Genomic DNA, 24572 nt, shown 5'->3' on the forward strand with positions numbered 1-24572 from the left:
AACAGTGGCATGTTTGGTTATATGTAAAACATTCATTACTGTCAATCTGCATATTGAGACACTATCTTGAATCCCCAATCCCAAAGTTAAGTGGGGATTATTTATTTATATCCCAGTACTTAAGGAGTACTGTGGGCCAGCAGACACAGACACCACCGGTTCTCAGACATGGGAGCTTGGTCATTTTTTCAGTACTTTAAGAAAGGAAACTAAAACGTTTTCAGAAAGTATTCTTGGAAGTTATCTAACTCAATACTGGTCAATAGTAGAGTCTGTGTGGGAAGTCCAGATGATTTCCTACTCCCCAATGCTATTAACCCTCCTTCATTGTGAGGTGTATTGATAACCACTATATTATGGACACTCAATTGTGTTTTATACTGTTCATCATATATACCCATTAACTTGTTATGGTTCCCACTACTGCAAACCTCTGGTTTTTGGTGTCACAGAGCAACTGGGGAGTTATAGGTCCATTCAAGGTCTTGCTTCCATTTTTTTTAGACAGGGAACAGAGATGTTAACACATAACTGAAATATTGTTCTTATCTATTTAGAGGATGCAATCCTCATGACAGATTTTCATAAGCAAAGATTCCACTTGAATAAAACCAAACCTTTCTGAAGCAGTGGAATCTCACACATGGAGCCTCAGCACACAAGTATTCATTTTTCACACACTATGGAGTAAATCCTTAGTACTGCCCTTGAACAATTCCCCAAATACTTTTTTCATACTCGCTCGCTCACACCAGTAGCTCCACTCACTGCCTCTGATCCTTTTACATGAATTTATTTCTATACAATGTTCTAAAAACATCCCTTGGTTTGTACACAAGGTTTTTTTTTTTTTTTTCATTTTTAAATTGCTTTATAACAACTGGTTTCCTGATTTTTTAAGTGTTCTTCTTTCTGAAATCTGTCATGATTTAAAAAAAAAAAACAAAAACAAAAACAAAAGTTAAATGAAAATAAAAATGCTGTGGCCAGAGGACAGGGTGGAGGGGGAAAAAAAGACAAAAATAAACAAAACATCAAATATGAAAATTCTCAGAGATAATGCATTTATAAACACAGAAATGGTTACAACAAAGATGGCCGTGATGAGCGGGTATATATATATATTTATATATATATATTTATATATAAATCCATGTCCGGCGTCTGACCGTGGCACCTAGGGAGCTAAGTCCAGTCCTTTTGTCTACCCTGAACACTCCCTTCTCTGCAACACATTTGTTCTGGGGGTTTCACAGAGAACACAAAGTTCTCATAGCTCCTTGGGGGATCAGATAGGGAGACAGAGTACAGGGCCTTGGTTGACAGAGAATGGGGAGAGAGGTTCTGAGGAAAACCATAACCCATACTTCTAAGCCATCCTTGACCACCTGGGAAATCTCTGGCCCTTGGGGATCACATCTAAGCCCTTGCCCCCTTACAAATAAAAGGAAGTCTAATCCCCACCCAAATCATCTTCTACCAGCAGTAGGTAGGAAGTGAAGTGAGACCATGTAGAAGAAAATGGCTCTCAGGGGTTGGGGCACACAAAACAAACAAACAAACAAAAAAAACACCTCTATTCTTTTGCAGGCAAGCATAGGACAGGAGGCTGGTTGCATCTGGAGCTCCCTTCTCTCTGTTATCTGGAGAACCAGCCTCTAGTCTTCTTTTAGCCTGAACTTGGAGGATGAGGGAGAGGGTAAGTGCCCACACCAGACAAGTTTCTGTGAGGTCACAGCAAATCCTTCCCTTGAGCACCAACCCCCAATTTTAAAAGCTTTGCTTGGGAGGGGACTGCTGGATGACACAATCAGCTCAGTATCCTTTGCAAATCAGGAGGGCTGATGTTCCTTTTGAAGAAGAGTTGAAAATAATGATGGTATCTTGTAAAGGAAAGCTGTGCCTGAGGCCCAAGGAGATGGTGCCAAGGCTTGTCACGGAAGAAAAGGACTTTTCCCAAGAGGAGTTGGAGAAAGAGACCAGAACTTCTTTCTCCTATTCCCAATGGGTGGCAGCACGGATCTCTAAGAGCTGGCCAGGTGCTCCACCTGGATGGTGCTGGTGGTGACAGTGAGACAGATGTCCTTATGATGCTCCGCCGTCTTATAGGGGGTCAGGTCAAAGGAACACTGGGGTGGAGGGTTGGGGTTGCTGTCCCCACCACCCCCACCCTGGGGGGCTGCCCCAGGGGACTGGAAGTGTGGTGGCTGTGGCTGCTGTGGCTGCTGTTGTTGCTGCTGTGATGCCTGGGAGGCTTGGGCTTGGGCTTGGGCTTGGGCTTGGGCCTGGGCCTGGGCCTGGGCCTGGGCCTGAGCTTGAGCTTGAGCTTGGGCCACTGCTGCCGCTGCTGCCGCTGCCTGTACTTGTTGCTGGAGATCAGGAGGGTTGTGTTTGCGCATATGTTTCATAAGGTATGTTTCCTGAGGGAAATGGTAAAAAATTGAGTGATGAAAAGGGAAGAGAGATTACTTGTTAACAAGCATCCTGGGCTCTACTCTGTTCAGCAGAGTACCTTTATACAGAGATATTCTGGAGCTGGGAACAGGCAGAACTCAAGTAGCACTTTCAGTGCACACTGCTATGTAAAAAGGAAGGGCACCTTTAAAAGTCACTGTGGACATTCAACTGGAAGAGGGAAAAGTTGCCATTTTTCTCAAATACGTTTCAATCAAGCAACTTCACCTTTTTCTGGAGTCTAATGGAAAATACCTACCTAAATCTTTCTCTTAACATTTCAATTGGCTTTATTTTGCCTAATGTGTAAGTAAATGAAGAATCATGGTTTATTACTCTTTATAGGTTTAGGGGATCAGGCGTCCCCTATATCCTCACGTATGGGTCTAATTATTTCTGAATTACATTTGTTAGAACAGATTTTTGGCCAGAAAGAAGAGGTAGAGTGAACTGATGTCTTACAGGGCTATGGGTAAGGCAAGAGAAGAAACAGCACTCACCGATGTATATGCCCGACTACAGATAGTGCAGGTGTACACCTTGGCGTGCTTCACCGTATGCGTAGATAGGTGCACCTCTAGTGAGGCTGCATCTGTGTACGCCCGATGACAGTTGTGGCACTTGAAGGGTTTATCTTTGTTGTGCTGCCGTCTGTGGGACTGAGAAAAATTAGAAGAAACCAGATGGGTAATGAGTGTATTGTGCTCATCCCTCCTGCCTCCTTAACTTGAATGGAAAACTGTGAGGTGGGTACCAGGCTTCCAACTTCACTTTCCACGTGAAGGCAATGGAAATTGCTTCAAATAGAACTTGCTCAAGCTCAGGGCAGAAGCATACCTTCATACAGCACATATCAGAATTTGCAAGTGCCGCAGTCTGGCTGGGCACAAAATCACGAGCCACTCACAGCCTTGTAGATTCAAATAGCAATTCTTTATTCCTGAACTCCACCGGCACTCTACACGCATGTTCTGGGAAAATCCCCACTCTCCACAGGGCTCTGCATCCCAAAATACCCTCTGAATCCTGTGAGAACTCAATGGGAACTCAAGGAGCGGGGCGGGCACCTGAGGCAGCAGGATCCGCCCTATTCCCAGCAGGATCCACCTTAAACCCGGATCCGCCCTAATCCCTGAGCAAGGTCACCTTTCATGCAATGTCACTGCAAATGACCTGGGTCCAAGGCAAGCCCATTTCCACAATGGAGAGTCCTCCCTCTAAGCAACATTGGGTAGGCTGACAAGGAAATTGCCAAGTGTCATTCCTACTTGGCTATGGCTATCAGCAGCAAGTTAGAATGATGGCTTATACCTGTTCTTCCTCTTACAGCAGTTCTTAAAGTGAGATATGGGGATCTCTATGGAACACAAGGACCTTTTCAGGAGCCCTTAGTATCAAAATAGACAGTGTCTTTTCACTCTTGTTCTCTCATGACTGTACAGAGATTACATGATGTATAACATTGCAACAGACTGCATGCAGCAGATGTGAACATACATTCCCAGCTTCAGTTAAACCAGGCATTAAAGGAACTTGCAAAAATGTAAAACAAAGCCATTATTCCCACAAAGTTCCTTCTGAAGGATTTTGGAATAGTTGTTTATGTTGACATGCAATGAGTTTATTTTTTATTTTTTTAGAATTTTAATATTTATTTTTTAGTTTTCGGCGGACACAACATCTTTGTTTGTATGTGGTGCTGAGGATCGAACCTGGGCCGCACGCATGCCAGGCGAGCGCACTGCCACCTGAGCCACATCCCCAGCCCGAGTTTATATACTTTTTAAAAAAAGGATTAATAAATATTTTTCAAGTTTCTAGGTTTCATATTTACATATATAGCTATTGCCCTCATAAACCAAAGTTCTTTGGGTTTATCGGTAATTTTAAATCCCTCCCCCGCAGTGCTGTGGCCTTGAGCATCCTAGACAAATGCTCCACCACTGGGCCACACCAAGCCCCCAAGTAGTTCTGTTTTGTTTTTTAAAAGAAAGAAACATGAAAGCTTCTTTCTTTTAATGTTATTTTTTTATACCTTTTATTTATTTTTATGTTGTGCTGAGGTGCCTCACACATGCTAGTCAAGTGCTCTATCACTGAGCTACAACTGCAGCCCCAGCTTTAAGTAGTTCTTTTAAAAAAAAAAAAAAATCTTTATTTTACATTTATGTGGTACTGAGGATCAAACCCAGTGCTTCATGCATGCTAGGTTGAGCCACAACTCCAGCCCTCTAAATAGTTCTTTAGAGTAAAACAGTTCTGAAAAGTTGGAGAACCATTGTATTGGTTAAATGGTGCCCTGACCCTAATCTCACACTCAAGGTCTTACATGGAGGTAAGAACATTTACCTGCAGATTGGAGAGTTGTGTGAAGGCTTTCTCACAGCCTGGGTGTGCACATTTGTATGGTCTATCACCGGTGTGGATTCTGTACAGAATGAGAAAAGAGAAATGGATATCAGCAAGGCCATTTAGAGAAAGACCTCCTCCAAGCATAAATTAGGTTCCCTCCTGAGGAAGCGCATCAGATGAGCCTGCAGGAGGCAGCAGCCTTAGTTCCTCTCTAACAGGAACAGATTGTAATGCCTGATTCCCAGGCACTGCCTACATCATTCAGCTCAAGGTAGCCCCCTTTCTGCTGGGGCAGCAGGGACTAAGGCCTTGGCTCCCCAAAAACAGGTAGTTCATAATTTCGCATACATTTCAGCTCCTACAGTAACTGTCCTAATAAATATTTAGAAACAAGGCAAAATCAATAGCAAAGAAAAACATTATAATACTTCTTTGGCCCCAACTCTATAGTCAGAAACTCTTCAGACTTCAGTATCACTTCCAAAGAAGTTCTGGTATCAAAGAAAAGCAGTTAAGCTGATTGTAGAAAGCAACAGTGGTATTAATGAAAACTTACAGAAACTCCTAGGGACTTTCCCCTGGCTAGCCCACTAATGTCAGGAAATGCCTAGGCTAGTAGCAATTTGACCTCTTCCCCAAATGCCATAGGATCCTTTGCTAAGATGAGCCCAGGACTTGAGGATACTGACACCTGCTCCTTATCAGGGACTTCACAACCATCCCTATGACCAGGTGCTTTTCTGGACCTCTGGTACAAAACCCTCAAAAATATCACAGAATATGTCTCTAATGAAGAAAGCCTGACTCCTCAAAGGAAGATATCATTATGAGATGGGAATATCACATCTAAAGAAGCCAGTGAGATGGACTATGGCCAGTTAAGTCTGGACTGCAGTTCAACTTGAGATATCACCGAAGGAGACCATCAGCTCTTCCAGTTGGCAGATCCCCTTCTAAATCCAAATTCACGAGATAAACAGTGTGTATCCTTATGAAGTAGGAGCCTTTCCATTTTCTGTGTGCCATTTCTGTGTAATATTTAGTACATGTTTTGTTCTTTACTCCTGGTATTCCTTGGAGCCTTGCTTGTTGCTTGGGTGTCACAGGCTGGTGCCAGATAATGTCTGATTATATCTCCCATTCATAATTGATGCCCTGAGGGCTAGAGGTATGCTCTTCTCCAATCAAATGCCTCTGCTTTGGCATCAAGGAGGAAATCTTGCAAGATCCACGCAGGGGTATTTTCTCAGAGGGAAATAAAGGAAAGAAAAGTTGTTTCTGCTCCAGGTGTGTCTCTTCATCCCATCAATCAGGGAATATCATAATAGTCAATGTTATCTCCCCAGCATAGCCCTTGCCCCAGAAAGGTTTGCTTAACATCCACTTGAGTCTCCAATGTTGCTGCTTGGTCTTCTTTCTTTCAGATGTCTGCCATATCCTCCAGTCATGTTCTCCTCCAGCAAGGTCTCTCCCCCGCCCCCCGCATGCGGGTTGTTGTGTGTGTCCGGGGCGGGGGTGGGGAGGGCATGCCAGCGGGGCGGGGTCAGTAGCCCGCCACTCTCCCTTACCGTGTGTGCTGCTGGAGGTGGGAGAGCTGGCGGAAGGCCTTCTGGCAGTAGGAACAGTTGTAGGGCTTGGCCCCCGAGTGGATACGGAGGTGCTGGGCCAGGTAGGAGGTGTTGGCGAAGGTCTTGGAGCAGTGCGGGCACTTGTGGGGCTTGATGGTCTCCGTGTGCATCTTGGAGTGGATCCTGCCGGAGAGGAGGGAAGGGGGAGGAGGAAGCAGTTCGACACCTCGGGCTCAGCTCTCTGCTGGGTGAAATGATGTTGCTTGACGGATGAAAGCACCCCCTCCTCCCTCCTCCCAAACACGCTCCGGCCTGGAGAAGCTAATGAAGAGGAAACCCAAATCTAGGTTGCTGCTGATCCTAAGTCGGTGGCTAAAATGGCAGTGAGATGATGAAGAGCAACCCATGGCTCCTGGTAACCTTAAAACAAGTCAGTCTCAAAACCCTTGGCTTTCTCCTAAGTTTACACACTCACCACAGATACCCTGCTTCCAAATAGTAATCTGAACAAAGACCAATATCGCCTGTTCCCCATGGACCTGAAGTTGAATGCACACCTTGGTTCTGAACTGAAGCATATAGTAAAAGCAGGGCCTTCTCTGCAGAAGATTTCCAAACACAGACATAGAGAGAAACCACAAAAATTGTTCCAGACTTTGGAATTGGAGACCACAAATTTTGAGAACCCCCACACTGCTAGGACATGTAGCTCATTTTTCATAGACAATAACAGAAGAGACTTAAATATTTCAAAGGGAAAGGTTAAAAAAGAAAAATACACATGGAAAGAGTAATCAGTTCAAGCAATATGGCCTTGGGGACAAGTTCACAGCCAGGTGGTGGAGTAAAAGCAAGAGCAGCCTTACCGGGTGTGCTGCTGAAGGTGGGAGAGCTGGCGGAAAGATTTCTCACAGAAGTTACAACTATAGGGCTTAGCGCCTGAGTGTATACGGATGTGCTGGGCCAGGTAGGAGCTGTTGGCGAAGGTCTTGGAACAATGTGGGCACTTGTGGGGCTTGGTCTCGGTGTGTGACTTGGAGTGGATCTGCATCTCCGACTTTGAGTAGAATGTCAGTGAGCACATCCGGCACCTGGGCCAAATGAGGGCAATGGTTAGAAAGAATCCTCCCCACCAAGAGGCCATTGCTGAACCCTCCCCTTAACTTCCAAGAGAATCCCACCTATCTAATCTTACATTCCAACTGTATCTGTGAGACCCTTGAAAATAGGAGCTTGTTATTATTCATCTTTATAGCCTAAGCTTCTAACAGTATCCATCAGATTATAAATATTCAGTAAATGTTTCCTAATGACTGGACTCCTAACTGTACAAAAAATAGAATTCAACCCTAGTAAGACAAAAAAACTATTATAGGATTTGGGTGAATGTGAATTTCACTGGACCAGAAATATCAGGTCATTTGATTTCAAGCTTTAAATGAACTCCTTTCCCCGACTTCTCCATGTTTAATTTAATGTCTGTCCTTCATTATTCCTCAACCCATCTAGATGGAAATGAAGAGAACAACTGACTAGATTCTAGCCTGTCTTCACAGATAATTATCTTCCCTCAGATTTTTCCTACTTCCTTTTTGGCAGTGATTCCTAGAGGGATAAGGGTGGGGATGTATAGTAATTATTTGGAGGGCTTTTCCAAACCATATAATGTCCGGCCTTTACCCTGTAGGTGACATTCCATCAATCATCTATCCCCTGCATCCAGCCTCCTGGCAATCAAGCAAGAACCACTTTTGCAATAAGACAAGTTAACTGTTGGAAATAGGTTGTACTCCTCAAGTCTTTAGGAGAAGAAGTTTGCAAAACAGATGTTCCCATGCTAAACCTTTCTTCTTTCCTAGCACATGAAGCTAATGTCTGTACTTTGAGTAACATCAACAGCACCCAGTGTGCTTTCACTCATCATCAACTGGAGTTGGTGATCCTTCTCTTCCTCTGACACTGTCCAAAAGTATCAAATAAGGAGATATTTGCATGAGTTAAGTTACAACTCTTTAGACTTTACTGGATAAAACCTATTTATATATGGAACCCTGTCATTTCTGTAAAACTCACTAGTGCCCAAAGTTGAGCTAGCAGGAAGAAGGGTGGCTTGGGAAGCCAGGTGACTAGGGCAAGCTCTCTTTTCAGGGTACTCCCCACCTTACATTTATTTATTTCCTTATTCATTCCAGTATCTTCACAATACCTTTATTTTATTTATTTATTTTTAATGTGTTGCTGAGGATGAAATCCAGTGCCTCACGCCTGCAGGCAAGCACTCTACCATTGAGCTACAGCCCCAGAGAGGTTTGGGATGAGGTGGGGTGATGACTGCTGCATTTTTTTCCCATTTCAGAATTTCTTAGAGGATAACTGAGATAAGAACATCAAGTTTCACAGACAAAAATTTTTATCACTGTTAGTTTAGTCCTTATAGTAAGGATTTTACTAAAATTCCAATCATTAATGCCCAATGTCCTTTCTTCTACTTACTTGACAACTCTGAAAGAAATCTGACTTTTTAGTTTATTAATCTGAAAAGCTCAATCACTTCATGAGAAGGGGGAAAGTTCTGTTTATAATCATCATAGTCTACAGGGCATAGACAATAGTTTTTATTACTGGGTATTTAACCCAGGAGCACTTTACCACTGAGCTACATTCCCAGACCTTTTTATTTTGAAACAGGGTCTTGCCAAATTGTTTAGGCCTTCACTAAGTTGCTGAGGCTGGCCTTGAACTTGCAATCTTCCTGCCTCAGGCTCCCAAGTTGTTGGGATTACAGGTGTGCATCACCATCTCCAGCTAGACCTCAATTTTCTGGTCTGCAAAATGCAGGGATTTAGTTTTTGCTGCTAGAAGGACCAGCAAACACCCAGTATAGTCAAAGTTGTAATAAAATGGCATTAATGCTAACAGCCCCAGTGCTGATGAATGAGCTTATACTACGAAGTATTTCACTAAAACTGAGGTTAGCAAATGGGCACAGTGTCACTTGGAGTAACAGTACTAAAGTTGCAAGATAATTTCCCTTGAAATTTCTCAAGTCAGGTAGAACAGCATGTCCCTACCCCCCACCCCAGATGGACCCATGGCACTGCGTGAGCTACATTCCCAGCCAATATGTTCATTTTAATTCAAGTAAAGTATCTCATTAATTTGTGTGAAGGCATTCAACACACAACTGTACTCTTAGTGTAAAAGTTAATTTTTTATATTTATATTTTAGTTTTAGGTGGACACAATATCTTTATTTTACATTTATGTGGTGCTGAGGATCAAACCCAGTGCCTCATGGCCAAAACCCCAGCCCTAAAAGTTAATTATAAAGAAGAAAATATCGCCCTTCATTGAAGTTCCCAATTAGAGAAGAATCTGAAAAAATAAATAATGGACTGGGCACAGAGTGAACAATCTCAAAGGTACTATATATAATGATGATGATTATAATAGTTGGTGTTATCCCTGATACTATAATTCAGACACATTGTTTCTATTCTTCACAAACACCTGGCAAATAGTACCCCTGTTTTACAGAAAGGAACACATAGGTTCAGAAAGCATGTAATTGGTAAAAGGGCAGTTACTCACTACAAAGCCATGATGCTGACCTAAGATTCCTGACACTAAAAACTCAAGCAGAGGCTAGACAATCATCTGCCTGGTGAAGGGACTGGCCCACGTGACTACTAAAGTATATACTGAGCATCCCTAATCCAAAATCTGAAATGCTCCAAAATCAAAAACTTTCTGAGCACTCATGTGACATCACAAGTGGAAATTTCCAAATCCACCCTCAGGTAACAAGTCACAGTCAAAATGTGGGCTGAAAATACTGTATAAAATTACTTTCAGGCTCTGCAAATAAGGTACATAAGAAAAACAAATAAATTTCATGTTAAGACTTGGTCCATCCCCAAGATATCTCATCATATATATGTAAATATTCTAAAATCTGAAAAAATAAAAATCTAAACACTTCTGGTCCTAAGAATTTTGGATAAGGGATATTCAACCTCTTATTTCCAACTCTAAAATTTTATGAAGCCAAATAAAAGAGTAAAGGTCCTCTGAGGCAGAGTGTTGGGTGACTGAAAAGAAATCTGATTCAGTAGAGGTGTGGTAGTAGGCAGATGGCAGAGGATGGAAAAGCCAGCACTCCACATCACAGGGTGCAGTGCTCCAAGGGGCACTATTCACACCCATCATAGTAAGAATGATGTCCTTGGAGCAAACAATGCCTTGGTTACAGTAACTACTCTGAATTCTCATCCTAAGATGCTCAAAATAATTTCAAATACTCTATTTTTCCCTCAAAACATTTGCGTATGATAAATAAGGGTGTGACTAATTTTCCCATTTAACAGATGACAACAAAGATAAGTTGTCTAGCCCAGAGTAACAGAACCTAATTCCATCAGTACCCAGTCAAATGCTACTGATCACTGGAATGGAGGTAGTTGACCCACAGCTGCATCAAAATTGGGATTCTTTGTGATTAAGAAGAGTTCTTTGCAACTTCAGAATTCTAAGATTCTGAATTAATTTTGTTTACCAAGGATATAATCCTTCTTCAGAGTTCTCTTTAGTCACTTGGGTGTAGGTCTTTCAAGAAAATCTCTGAGGGTACACAAAGTCCTAACAGGCTTCCTTCCAACTATATATTCACATTTCTTTTAATATATAAAGTTTGGGAAGTTCAGAGGTAGCTTTAATGTGGGTCCAAAAAACTAACAAACATAGAAACTGTATCAGAATCAGAGGATTCCAATCTGTCAGAAGTGCTTCCCATTACTCCTACATTTTATATAGATTCATCTCCATGTCATAATGCCCTCATTTTAAATAAACACACAAAAATCTGAATTTCTACATGATAAAAGGGATTTTTCATTTTATGAAGTGATATAAAATGCCTTTAAATGAATCAAACTTGTCAGGTACCTTTATAATATGATATGATGTAAACATTTTCCAGGAACACTTTTATTGTATAAAGTGGGATACACCTGTAATAATAAAGCTGCAATGAACTTTCAGATTATGAGCTAGAATTCTGCAGTGCTCAACACTTTCTGCATAGCAACACTCCTCTCATTTCCATGCATAAAAAGGAAATTAAACACTGTAGTTGTGGCTACTCTCCATAGTAAAATTATACAATACAATAAAAATAAATGCTAAATAACGACTATTTCTTATCTTTCTATTGAAGCTCCCAACATTTCATAGCTTATCTGATATATACTCCCAAACACGTGGGAGTTATAAACAGAATTCTCCCCATTTTACAGATGAGGAAACTGAGGCCCAGAGAGGGGAAAAGGACTTGCCCAGGGTCACACAGCAAGTTCGTGGTGGAGCCGGGAACTGAATCCATGAGCCCAAGGCTCTGTCCATTTCCTGTGCCGCAGTTCCCTTCGCTCCTAAAATGGGAACAACATTGCCCATCTCGGTACACTAAGGACAGACCCAATCTCCCAGCCATGCACATATGCCCCTGTCTGCATCAAAGCTCTGACAGTGGTTATCCCACTCTGCATATTGGAACCAAATTCCCCAAACCCACTAGGGACCCTGATAGCTCTCAGAGTATTAACAGATTTTCAACTTTCAAAGGGCAGGGAGTTTACTTATGTAATTATTTTTGCACAGTACCACATGCAAATATGAATATAAAGCTTTTTGGTAATGGACAACTTAAGATAAAGTAGAGGATTAAATTACGTCCACAAATTAAAAAACAAGCAAACAGTCATTTTATAAACATATATTTCAAAAGGGGGAGGCTTCCTATTCCTCCCACCTTTTTATGTAGACCCCTCCCATCATCCTAACCATGCAGGAACAGGTGGACTCAAGTGCTCAAACATGGTACAGGAGCTCGTGGATGGTACACAGGTTAGGTTAGGTGCTTACCAAAAAAGATTTGTTTGTTTGGAAAAATAGAAATGGGGAATACAGAAAGCCCAAAAAAAAAAAAAAAAAAAACAAACCCAAAATCCCCTGCAGAGTCTCAAACCCAGTCTAAAGCATTAGTACAAGAGATAAACTCTCCTGTTACTAAAAAATCAGTCAAGGCTGATGACTACCATAACCAGGGTTAAAAAGGAAGGGGGAAAAGAGGTCTGCATCCTGGGGGAAGAGCCACTAGAGCAGTGCCAGCAGCTCTGCCTTCCTACCCCACGACAGAACATCTGACATGCAAGTGACTCTGAGGAGTAAAGCTGTCAAGAGTATAGAGCCTGATCAGGGCAAGACATGGGGAAGCTGAGACAATGACCCTCACCCCATCTTGCTCCTGGCTCTGATTCCTACCTGTAGGTCTTGCCGTCTTTCTGATGGTCATCTTCATCCTCAGGGGAGAGGACATAAGGGTCATTCATCTCAGGCAGTCCTGATTCCAGCATCCGCTTCTTCTTGCGGCCCCGGGGGGGCTTGGGAGCCACATTGCCACCTCCACCACCACCTCCGCCTCCTTCCTCAGTTAGGGTTGATGCTACCTTCTTGGAGAGGTCAGGGACCACCTGCAGGGCTTGTGAGCCAGGGGGAAGAGCTGAGACAATCATAGGAGCCGAAATGGGGAAGGTCTGAACTGATGAGGCTGTGGTCACGAGAGAGCCTGAGGGGGATGTGATTACCAAACCAGGACCTAAGATTGGGGGGAAAAAAGAAGATGGTGTCATGTTGTTCAGTACTAATCCTAATCCTATTTCATATTATCCCCCCCAAGTTGTTGTCTTATTAACCCCTCACCACCACCACCCCATCCCATAGTACATACAGGAAACCCCAAACCCTATTGAAGAATAATGATCTCCTAACCCCTGTCCCCACCCCCCTGGTAACAGTGAGATTTACCCCTTGATTGACTCCCTTCTCTTCTCCACCTCTGAGAACAGGAGACTCCTTGATTCAGAGAAGGAAAGAATGTCACCTCCTCAAAGGCAGGGACCGCATCTTCTACTTCTTTGTATCCCCCACAATGCCTAGCACATTGCTAGGCACACAGTAGGCACTTAATAAAAATTTGATTGAGTAATCAAACACATATCCCACTCCCCATGTCCTCAGAGCCCTCCAGCCTGGGGTACTGATCATGGAAGATCAACACCTCAGATTGGAGAAGAGCAGAGGTGCTCACCAGCAGTCATCAGTCCTGTAGACGGCACAGGGACCACCGTAATATTCTGAGTAACGGATGCCTGGCTGTGTGGGGTCAGCTGGTCTGACTTGGACTCTGTGTCCATGCTGATGCCTGAGGGCAGGGACACTGAGGCAGGCACTGTCAGCAAGGTGGGGTAATGGGGTGGAGCCAGCCCACAGCCCTTCTCTGGCAACAGCTGATCCTTCATCTTGTTGATGAACATTGTGTTCTCAATCTGAAAGGAAAGGAGAGGGGAGAGGAGCACCCTCTTCAGACTGAGAGTCTAAATTTTGCCTGTTCCCTAAACACTTTTCAGTGTCATTCCTCCTTGGAGATCAAGGAATAAGAAGTTAATATCTTTGTGCTTCCAGACAGCAGCCAAAAGAGAAACAGTATATAATTCTCAGTGATTGAGGATGCAGTGAAACAGCATGTAATTTATCTTGCTTCAGTCTCCACAGTAATAGAACCTACTTACTCAGTAACAGAACTTTACTCACTAGTTGAAAAAAAGTACTTAATGAGGGGCAGCAAAAAACATCACTTACCTGTCCTGAGACTGTAGGGATAGAAGGCCAGAAGTATGGGTTAGAATTGAAATGAGATTCTTCCATTCTACCTGAAGAAAGAGAGAGAGAGACCATATTATTCCCTGGAATAAATCTGTAGAAGCTTACCAATGGAGGAGAGTTGAGGGATTCCTAGTCTCTTCTTTGACACCTGATACCTGGCTGGGAATTAGCAATCAAGACATTAGTTTCTAAAATACTAGTTCCCTTGGTTGGAGCTACTCAGCTTTATATCCCCACCCAAAAGAGGCTATCTTGGTTAATGCTTGTGACAAAACTTAAACACATCTCACTGAACGATAGAATGTTTGCCAAGCCCCAAAGACACAGAATTGGTATTATTTTCCTTTGTTGACAAGAAGAGAAATGAAGTCAGAGAGGGAAAGGTCACAAAAAGCAAACCACTGACTGGCTTGAAAATAGCCAAAGTACCTACCACTGTTCCCCTTTTCCCTTATGTCCAAATCCTTTCAAATAAAATTTTTAAGATTTCTAATCAATATACAGTTCTGCTCAGCTTGAAAAGTTTTTAGACAAGAACACAATATACCCAAGAAACTACACGAATGAAATGGCAGAAATCAGAACCAAGGTACTTTTTTGAGTTATCAGGCTATATAGGGACACTATCACATTGATCCCCCCAAAGTCAAACGACATCTGTGGTGTTTCACTGGATATAAAACAATCTGAGCTGAGCAGTGGGAACCAAGGAACTACCAGTTTTAAAAAGTTCTGGTGAGAGCAGTAATACCACAGATTTCCACCTAAGGAGATTTAGACTCCTGCTTTGTATTTCAAATTCTTCTCTGTATGCAGGAGATGATTAAGCTTAAAACTCTAAGAAAAAGCAAGGAAAATAATCCCTTACAATTACACTGTCAAGTCACAGATGGAGAGAGAATCCAGGCATCCCACCACCTATTTTCTCTCTGATCACTTTCTCTAGGAAGGCTTAACTGGCAGTGTGTCAGTCAAGAACAGTTTCCCAAAATCCTGGACCAAAAAAGGTGCAATCTCACAAGAGGCAAGTTAGGAGAGAGTATGAGACTGGTGGAATAAAGAAGTGAGGAACAGCAGGAGTAAACAAAATGTTATTGCCAGGCACAAAGGCACAGACCTGTGGCTCAGGAGGTTAAAGCAGGAGGATTGCTAGTTCAAAGCCAGCCTCAGCAACTTAGCAAGCCCTGATGCAAAATAAAAAATAAAAGGGGCTGGAAATGTGGCTCAGTGGTTAAACGCCCCCAGGTTCAATCCCAAGTGTGTGTGTGTGTGTGTGTGTGTGTGTGTACATAAAGTATACTTTATCAACCAAAGAAATGATCAATCTTAAGGAGAGGGAAATACCAGGTTTGATTTGATCACACATTATGTACAGGTATTTGATTATCACACTGTACCGTATAAATATGTACAATGTCAATTAAAAAAATTATCAGCATTCCACTACACTGAGCCAAGAGCAATCAAAGTTCAGAAGGGGAAGGAAGATGTGTGACATACACTGCAATGACTGAGGTTATAGTGAAGTTATGTAAAAAAGATGAAGAGGTATAAGGGAGACAGGCATAGAAACTGAGTTTCAAGTAGTAAGGTAACTGGAAGGACCTCCAACAAACAAGTCAAAGCCAAAAGGATATTGCTCTAAACATAGCTTGGTTCTTTATCCTTCTCCAGAAGGATGATCACAATTTTTGCTCTTTATTAGCACCCTCATTTTTCATACAAAACATTTATATAAAAATAAATACAAAGAAAAGAACTCTATTTCAGTATAATTTTTCTTTTCTTTTCTTTTTTTTTTTACTGGAGATTGAACCCACAAGTGCTTTACCCCAGCCCTATTAATTTTTTATTCTGAGACAGGACCTCAAAGAGTTGACCAGTTGAGCTATATCCCCAGCCCTGTTAATTTTTTATTCTAAAACAGGGCCTCAAAGAGTTGACCAGGTTGGTTTGGAATTTATGATCCTCCTGCCTCAGTCTCCTGAATAGGCATGTATCACTATGTTCAAACTGTTCTTGACTGACACACTGCCAGTTAAGCCTGGTTCAGCCTACTTTTTCTAAAATGTAGCAACAGAGAGGAATGCATCAAATATGAAACAGTTTCACATAAATAAGGCTCAACATTAAATGACAGAGGATCAGCTATAGGCAAATCCTGTTTCCTTAGTTATAAAATAAAGAACAACTTTATAAAGTACCAATTTTCTAAAGTAATCCCAGGATATTGGTTTCAAAGCCCTATGAATACTCAAATCCACAGACATTCAAGTCCCTTTTGTAAAATAGTATAATATTTGCATATAACCTAGGTTGGCAGAATGCACACCTAATGCAATATAAATGCTATGTAAATAGTAGTTACACTATATTGCTTAGGGAATAATGACAAGAAAAATAAGGCTGTGTGTTTATAATACAAACACATCTTCTTAGGCCTAACGGTATAGTGCATGTCAGCAACAACATAACATTTTTAGATGAATCCAAATACCAAGGGCCAACTGAAGGATAAAACTGAATAGTTGCCCATACAGGTAATATCCTACAACTCCCAGGCCTAGCTTTAAAGGGTACTCAATCTGAGGGTCCAATCTTGCAAAACTTTTTGGAAAGATCACATATTCTACATTTGTGTCTCCCAATTGTCCCTGATATAGGATTCATCAACCAGGTGCAATTATAATATTTAATGACTTGAATATCAGTGGACTCTATACATATAGGTTTTGACAATAACACTAGAGACACAAACCTTAATCTACAAATCCCTGTTTAATGCTACTTTTAGCTGAGAAATATTAAATGGATAAGAGGCAACAGTGGTAATGAACAGAAGGAATGAAGTAGAGAATTGGGCTGCAGAGTAAAAGAAAGGTCTGATATATAATTTCTTCTTCTTCTTCTTTTTTTGTAGTGTTGGGGATTGAACCCGGGGCCTTGTGCATGCGAGGCAAGCACTTTGCCAACTGAGCTATATCCCCAGCCCCTATAATTTCTTGATTAAAAAAAAATCAAGGAAGTAGCCAAATGTGGTGGTTCACACCTGTAATTCCAGGTACTTGAGAGCTGAGGCAGGAGGATCAAAAGTTCTAAGCTAGTCTAAGCAATACAGTGAGACCCTGGTGCCTTAAAAAAAAATCAATCAATCAATCAAGTAAGTAAAAGCATTAAAGATGTGAAAATTTAGGAGGGAGAAACTGAAAGCCTGAAAATAAGAATGTACCTATACAGAACTCCTATGAACAAGCCCCTCCCCCCAAAGATTACATTCATTTGTATTGTCCTTTAGATAGCTCAGGTCAAGCAGAGTTTCTGAGGGTGCCTCTGAGTTTGGAAGGGAACCCTGTAAGCTCTTATAAACAGGGCATACAAAGTGATGTGGGAGACAATATCACCACCATGGTCATCATCAATAATATTCATTAAATGCTTATTGTATCCAAGGTAGTGTTTGAAGCACCTTACAACTCTTACATTATTTAATCCCCTTAATTCTATAAGGAAGGTACTACAACCCTGATTTTTCAAATGAGGAAACTAGAGGCACAGAATCAAACAGTAAATATCAGAGCAGGGATCTGAACACAGGCATCCAAGATTAGGTAAGGAAAGGGGTTCTGCAAGGTATCAAAACCATATAACTGAAGTATACATTGCAGTGTTGAGGCTTAATTCAGAAACTAAAATTTAGAATCTTTCCAGAAATAAATTATATTTTTCAGGCTGGGCACAGTGGAGCACACCTGTAATCCTAGTGGCTCATGAGGGTGAGGCAGGAGGATCACAAGTCAAGCCAGCCTTTGCAAAAAGTGAGGCACTAAACTCAATAAGATCTTGTTGCTAAATAAAATACAAAATAGGGTTGGGGATATGGCTCAGTGGTCAAATGCCCGAGTTCAATCCTGTAAGCCCAAAATGACTAAATGAATGAATGAATATTATTCAGGCAGTTCTTAATAAATGTTTTCAAGGGCTGAGGATGTGGCTCAAGCGGTAGCGCACTCGCCTGGCATGCGTGCGGCCTGGGTTCGATCCTCAGCACCACATACCAACAAAGATGTTGTGTCCGCCGAGAACTAAAAAAATAAAATATTAAAAATTCTCTCTCTCTCTCTCTTAAAAAAAAAATAAATGTTTTCAAGATTTAAGTTTTTGTTAACAGTAAAATGACGTGCAGTTCAAGATCATGTTCTCTGTCTACATCTTGTGAAACCTCACTTGGCTACCAACATAACTCATTTTGGAATAATGTAGTCTGAATAAAAAGTCCAGACTTGGGGCTGGGCTCGGTGGTGCATACCTGTAATCCCAGTGGCTCAGGAGGCTAAGACAAGAGAATAGCAAGTTCAAAGCTAACCTTAACAATGGCGAGGTGCTAAGCAACCAGTGAGACTCTGTCTCTAAAAAAATACAGAACAGAGCTGGGGATGTGGCTCAGTGGTCAAGTGCTCCTGGGTTCAATCCCCAGAGCAAAAAAAAAAAAAAAAAAAAAGGTCCAGACTCAGGGATGCGGTTGTAGCTTGGTGGTAGAGTGCTTGCCTAGCATTGTGCAGGGCACTGGGTTCAAGCCTCAGCAGTACATCACCATATAAAAAAAAAAATAAATAAATAAATACAGGTATTGCAGGCATTATGTCTATCTTCAACCAAAAGATGGGCTGGGGTTGTGGCTCAGCGGTAGAGCACGCTCGCTTAGCACAAGCAGGGCCCTGGATTCAATCCTCAGCACCACATAAAAATAAATAAAAATCCAGACTTTCATTAGAAAAAGAAAAGGCCTCTGTATTTCTTTCTTTTTAAAAATATTTATTTCTTAGTTTTAGGTGGACACAATATCTTTATTTTACATTTATTAATAAATGGTGCTGAAAATTGAACCCAGTGCCTTGTGCATGCTAGGTGAGTACTCTACCACTGAGCCACAACCCCAGCCCCCAAAGGCTCCTGTATTTCTTGAATACCCAGTCTATTTCTGTTTGGATTCTAAAGAGAACGAAGCTGAAGGTCACAATCAGAGTTGGTCCTGGGACAAGATAAGACCATGGGTTTAAGGGACTTCTAATATATAGGACAGCCCCAAAGGGGACACAGGAACAGTATTGCTCTCCCAACTACAAGCAATAATTACTACAAAATGATAACGCAAAACACTACATTACTGTTCTATCGATAGAATTGACTTAACTATAGCGTAAACCTTAAAATGAAATCAGCAATAGAGCCAAGAATGAAGACTGTTGCTAGAATACAATGTAAACGGTGTTCCCGGAATTGTATAAAAGGATGCTTTGGGGCTAGATCACCTAATATCTGTTTACTGTACATTTTGCTTCTTATCGTTTTATTCTTTCATGGAGAAAATGTCATCAAACCATCCTAACATGTAAACAGGTACACATCAATATTCTTACAACCTTAAGTCCATTTATTTAAGGAAAAATTCACCTCCACACAAAGTGTCAGTTTGTTTGTAATTTTTGTTATGGCGTTACTGGGGATTGAACCCAAAGCTTTTCATATGCTAGGCAAGTGCTCCACCAATGACCTACATCCCCCACCCCACACCCACCCCCTCCCTTTTTTTGAGACAGGGTTTCACTAAAGTACCCAGGATGGCCTTGAACTTGTGACTCTCCTGCCTCAGCCTCCCAATACCTGGTGCACCATCATACTCAGCCTCAGAGTGCCAGTTTTGATGATAATCCCAACTCCCCCCCACCCCACCCCCCGTACTGGGGATTGAACTCAGAAGTATTTCCCACTGATATATCTAAGATTTATTTATTTATTTATTATTCTGGGGATCGAACCCAGGGCTTTATGCATGTGAGGCAAACACTCTACCAATTGAGCTATCCTCAGCCCTTATTTTGATTTTGATATAGGGTCAAAATTGCAAAAGTTGGCCTCAAACTTGTAATCCTTCTGCCTCTGCCTCCGTGTCACTGGGATTACAGGCATGTACCACCATGCCTAATCTACCATTAAAAAAAAAAAAAAAAGAATCTAATTTACCCTAGACCAGGAAGGAAAAGGAAAGCTTCTCTTACCATTCCACAGAACAAAGGAAAACTATTCTAATAGATGGAAAAAAGAAGAGTGCTGCACAGAAAATCTGAGTTCTAATTTCACTACTGTATCTAAGCCTCAACTATTCTATTAATAAGAAGGCCTATTATAATTAAGTTAGTACTTCTCTTCCTAGTTTTCCAATCTCAAAAGAAATCTTGGAAGAACTACGGAGGTGAAAGAGAGACATTATTAAGTAATATCCATGAAACACAGAGTAGGACTTGTATCTTGCATCAGAGTTTTGTCCATTTGATCATATCCTTCCATAGTGCCAATCATCAAGGAATAAAGGTGTCAAGGCCTCCAGCATGTGGTTTTGGCAGATACTGTGAAGATCACCATCTCTTTCTCACTACTTACTTCTGTTTTTCACTGTTTTAAAAGTAAAGCATGATTTTTCCCCCAAGAAAATAACATTCTCTTAACAAATGTAACCTTGAAAAACTCATGAAGGGAATCAGAGAAATACTTTCACTTGATGAAGACTGTTAATAACAATTAGTGAAAATTACATAAAGACCATATAATTACAAAGGAACTACCAAAAATAACAGATCTATAGCCTCCAGCTTAGTAATCATCTACAAGATGTATCAAGACAACTCAAAAACGAATCAACTTTAATTCAACTCCAGAAAAAACTTAGACACTCTATTGAGAAAAAACAATATCAAAATATACAACTGCACAAAGTTTACAATATTAGCTCAGGATCATTTTCTTCTCAATAAGGAAACAGAATCTCTCTCTCAGGTTCTAAAGACATTCAAGAAGGGCCACTGCAGAGATAGGGGTGTAGCTTAGTTAGACTAGCATGCCCAAGGTCCTAGGTTCTATTCCCAGAAATACAAAAAGAAAAAAAATGGGGAGATCATCCTAGTAGACTTTAGGGCTTTTCTACTATTACTCAGTGCACTTTTTCAATTACAAAATAACTTGGAATGCCTTTAGCCCAATTTCACTTGGAAAGACCACCAACCATAATACACAAACACAACCACCACATGGCTGGCAATCTCAGCCAGCAGCATCTACCCAGGGTACCAATGAACCATTGTGGGAGGGACAATACTGTGGTCCTCTCCTTGTGCCTATTATACTCTAAATGACAGATCTGGGAAATGTGAGAAAACAAAATACAAGACTGGGTGGGGTGGGAAGTTCAGTGGTTGAGCTTGTGATTAGCATGCCCAAGGTCCTGGGTCCAATCCCAAGCACCAAAAATAAATAAATAAAACAAAGTTTTAAAAATGCATAAAGCGGGGCTGGGGCTGGGGATGTGGCTCAAGCGGTAGCGCGCTCGCCTGGCATGTGTGCGGCCCGGGTTCGATCCTCAGCACCACATACAAACAAAGATGTTGTGTCCGCCAATAACTAAAAAATAAATATCAAAAAATTCTCTCTCTCTCTCCTAAAAAAAAAAAAAAAAAAATGCATAAAGCTTGGGGCTGGGGTCATGGCTCAGTGGTAGAGCGCTTGCCTAGCATGTGTGAGGCACTGGGTTCGATTCTCGGCACCACATATAAATAAGTAAAATAAAGGACCACTGACAACTAAAAAAATATTTTAAAAATAAATATTAAAAAATAGCTTGGAATTAGTTCTTGAGACATCGATTGCTTGCCCGGGCACAGTGGCAAAGACTTCAAATCCCAGCTACTCAGAGGCTGAGGCAGAAGAACCCCAAGTTCAGCCTGGGCAACTTACAGTCTGTCTCAAAAACAGAATTTAAAAAAGGGCTTGGGATGTAGCTCAGTGGTAAAGCACTTGCCTAACATGTTTGAGGCCCTGGGTTTAATCCCAGCACCTCAAAAAAAAAAAAAAAAAGCAAAACAAAACAAAACCCACAACCATCTAATTTTATAAACTCTTAACTCAAAACTCAGAGTCCATACATTGCCATTTTCAGTATACCTAAAATTCTATTACCATCAGGTCTCATACAATGAATTCTCCCAGGTTACTTCTGAAGTCTACTTCATACAGTTTTACCCATTTTACTTCAAACTACCCAAGCAGCAGCTTTTTTCCTGAAAACTTTACTCTGCCACACCAAATTCAAATAACCCTATGTCATCAATTTTAATTTCTCAACAGATTCACTTCAAACACACCACTGGAATATTAAGGATAGGAACTCCACTCTAACCTCAGCTCTGTGTGTTCCAAATACAGGAAAGCAATTCCATAAGCTATACCATAAGACTATATTGGCAATTAGGGCTCTTGTGTCCCTAAAGCAGAATAAATTTCTCCTTTGGACAGAATGCAACACTATTCAGTAGTTTCACTTGAACAATTTCATAGTTCATTCCTGCTGAGTACTAGTGGCAATGGAAGGTAACCAGGGTACAGTGCCAACTTTTTACACTGAAACTTCTTGGGCAACCTCAAGAAATAACTGATTTCTCTTCCACAGCAAACACCAGTATTACAAATTGCTATTATTTAAAGAAATCTGTCACACTGTCCCTCCAAATTATGACTCCTCCCCCTAAACCAGAAAAGTCATTAACCCAAAATTTTCTTACCCTCTCTCTCTCTTCCTCCTGTCGTCTTATTCTTTCTCCTTTCCAGGGCTCCTGAACTTTCTGTAAACAAATTGTCTAGGTTACAGGAGCCAGTAAGAGTGCAGAACTGTGAAGAACTCTTTTGACTGTCAATAGTCAGTCTGGAAGGCAGGCCGACCCCACAACCAACAATTAAATGATGGAAGGACAGAGTAACAGGAGTTCAGTGCCACCCCCTACTAAGTGGATACAAGGGTAATAAATCTAATTCCCAGGAACCTAGATGAACTCTATCACCAGCATCTGGGTTCCACTCCTAGACTCAGACACTGATTCTTCTTCGTTTAGGACCACCAATAATCAGGGGTCAGAAAACAGAAGAGTTGGAAAAGAAAGAGGATTCCTGTCCCTGAGAAGTGGCTTCAGAAGGCAAAGCTGAGGGCTGGGGGATGCACAAGCCCTTGTGTCAGGCACAGGGCCAAGTTCAGGCCCAGCCACTTCCTCTAGCCTCCCCCACTTCTACGAGGACTTCGCCCCCTGCCTACCCAAAGGCCTTGTGCCAAGAGGTACCTCCTTCAGCCTGCACAGTGGTCTATCTACTGGAGACCTCAGTTGTGCCCCACAAACCCTCGCTCCCCTGAGACAGTCCCTGGGAGCTTTCTCCTAATGTCACCCCCCAACTCCTTCCTCAAAGACCCTTCCTTGGGACGTCCCTCCTTCCCCTCCAGGGAGCTGAACTCTGCCACCCACCAGACAGGCACCCGCCCCCTAAGCCCCCCCATTTCTCCCCATCGCCCGCTCCTCCATAACCACTTCCGGTTCCGGGACGGACACACGTACAGTCACACCGTGGACCCCCCCACCCCCCCAAAGGAAAAGGGGAGGGGGAGGAGCAGGGAGCTAGGCGCGCGCCGACTGTAGCGGCGCGAGACTCACCCGGCGGCGACGGCGGCGGCGGCGCCAGAGCCTGAGCCAGAGCGCAGGAGGGGCGGCGTTTGCTGGGAAAGGAGGGAGTCGAGTGGGGTGGGAGGATCAGCAGGGGCAAGGGAGGAGGGTGAGCGCGAGGCGGAGCGCGCGGGCACGCACTTCAAGCGCGAGACAGACCCACACACTCACACGCACGGAATGCGCGCGAGACACCCGCAGGGCGGGGGCGCGAGGCAGTGGGTGGCCCCCCTCCCTCCCTAACACTTACCCGGAAGTGGTGCTGCAGCTCGTGCTCCCGGGAACTCCAATTCCTACACGCCCCCCTCCCTCCCCCCCACAGGCTTACAGAGGAGTAGCAGCGGAGAGAAGGCGGGAGCGCCGGAAACGAAAAGGGGGGGTGGGAGGGAAATAGCTAGGTAGGGGGAGCGGCCATGAGGAAAGGGGGGGAGTGTAAAGTCCGAGTCACTTCCGGGAGCGTCCCGAATACATCCTGCGCTGCTCGCGCTCCAGGATACTCGGGGCGGAAGTTACGACAAGTAGGGGCGGAAGTGGCTTCTGCCCAGGAACAGAACCCTCGGTGAATGTGACGCCATAACGGAAGTGAAGGCGGGTCCTGTTAAGGGCAGAAGCCGAACATTCAGAATTGCGGTACCAGGCTTCCGGAAGGGACTTCTGGGGAAGTGGGAGGGTGGAAACATGACAGGGTCATGAATTATGCATCAAGGTATGAGAGGAGATATAGCTTCTTAGAAGGGTCCCGTTTCCTTTCCCTCAGGGTGGATTAGTAGCCCAATATCCTCAAGATAGTCTTAATGCTTTGAGAAAGGATAAGGATGTGTCAGTTGTCCACGGTACCTACTTAAGCCCATAGAAATCTGACCTATTTTCTCTGACCACACTCCTTACTCTGCTTTGGTCTTCTCTTTGCCTTCACCAACATCCCTGACCCCTTAACCCCATTTTT

General features: G+C 42.6%; 1 protein-coding gene across 13 annotated transcripts; it reads right to left on the minus strand.

Annotated features, from left to right (window-relative positions):
• Nucleotides 1-465: 465 nt before the first annotated feature.
• ZNF384 (zinc finger protein 384) lies at nucleotides 466-24071 on the minus strand. 13 transcript variants are annotated; one of them, XM_081310569.1, is made up of 13 exons: nucleotides 23877-24071; nucleotides 23618-23679; nucleotides 22703-22762; nucleotides 14070-14140; nucleotides 13519-13756; nucleotides 13236-13283; nucleotides 12693-13026; nucleotides 11708-11800; nucleotides 7241-7465; nucleotides 6375-6557; nucleotides 4804-4882; nucleotides 2955-3113; nucleotides 469-2420 (listed from the first exon to the last, which is right to left on the minus strand). In XM_081310569.1, exons 4-13 carry the CDS (start codon nucleotides 14133-14135, stop codon nucleotides 2025-2027), a joined length of 1821 nt encoding a protein of 606 aa, XP_081166695.1. In that variant the 5' UTR covers nucleotides 14136-14140; nucleotides 22703-22762; nucleotides 23618-23679; nucleotides 23877-24071; the 3' UTR covers nucleotides 469-2024. The 13 variants fall into 13 exon arrangements, with proteins under 13 accessions (XP_081166699.1, XP_081166700.1, XP_081166696.1 ...); XM_081310570.1 differs by lacking the exon at nucleotides 23618-23679 and having other exon boundaries at nucleotides 468-2420; XM_081310572.1 differs by lacking the exons at nucleotides 23618-23679; nucleotides 23877-24071 and adding an exon at nucleotides 23252-23470 and having other exon boundaries at nucleotides 468-2420.
• Between the last annotated feature and the right edge of the window lie 501 nt (nucleotides 24072-24572).

The sequence above is a fragment of the Spermophilus citellus genome (genome assembly GCF_964194105.1).
Source record: "Spermophilus citellus genome assembly, chromosome: 10".
Lineage (NCBI taxonomy): Eukaryota > Metazoa > Chordata > Mammalia > Rodentia > Sciuridae > Spermophilus > Spermophilus citellus.

Coding starts and splice junctions, on each gene's coding strand:
- ZNF384 (XM_081310573.1), bottom strand. CDS start 14,135: ATGGAAGAATCTCATTTCAATTCTAACCCATACTTCTGGCCTTCTATC. Junction 6,558..7,240: donor CACCTTCAGCAGCACACCCG/GTAAGGCTGCTC, acceptor CCTCTCCGGCAG/GATCCACTCCAAGATGCACA. Junction 4,883..6,374: donor CACCTCCAGCAGCACACACG/GTAAGGGAGAGT, acceptor CATTCTGTACAG/AATCCACACCGGTGATAGAC.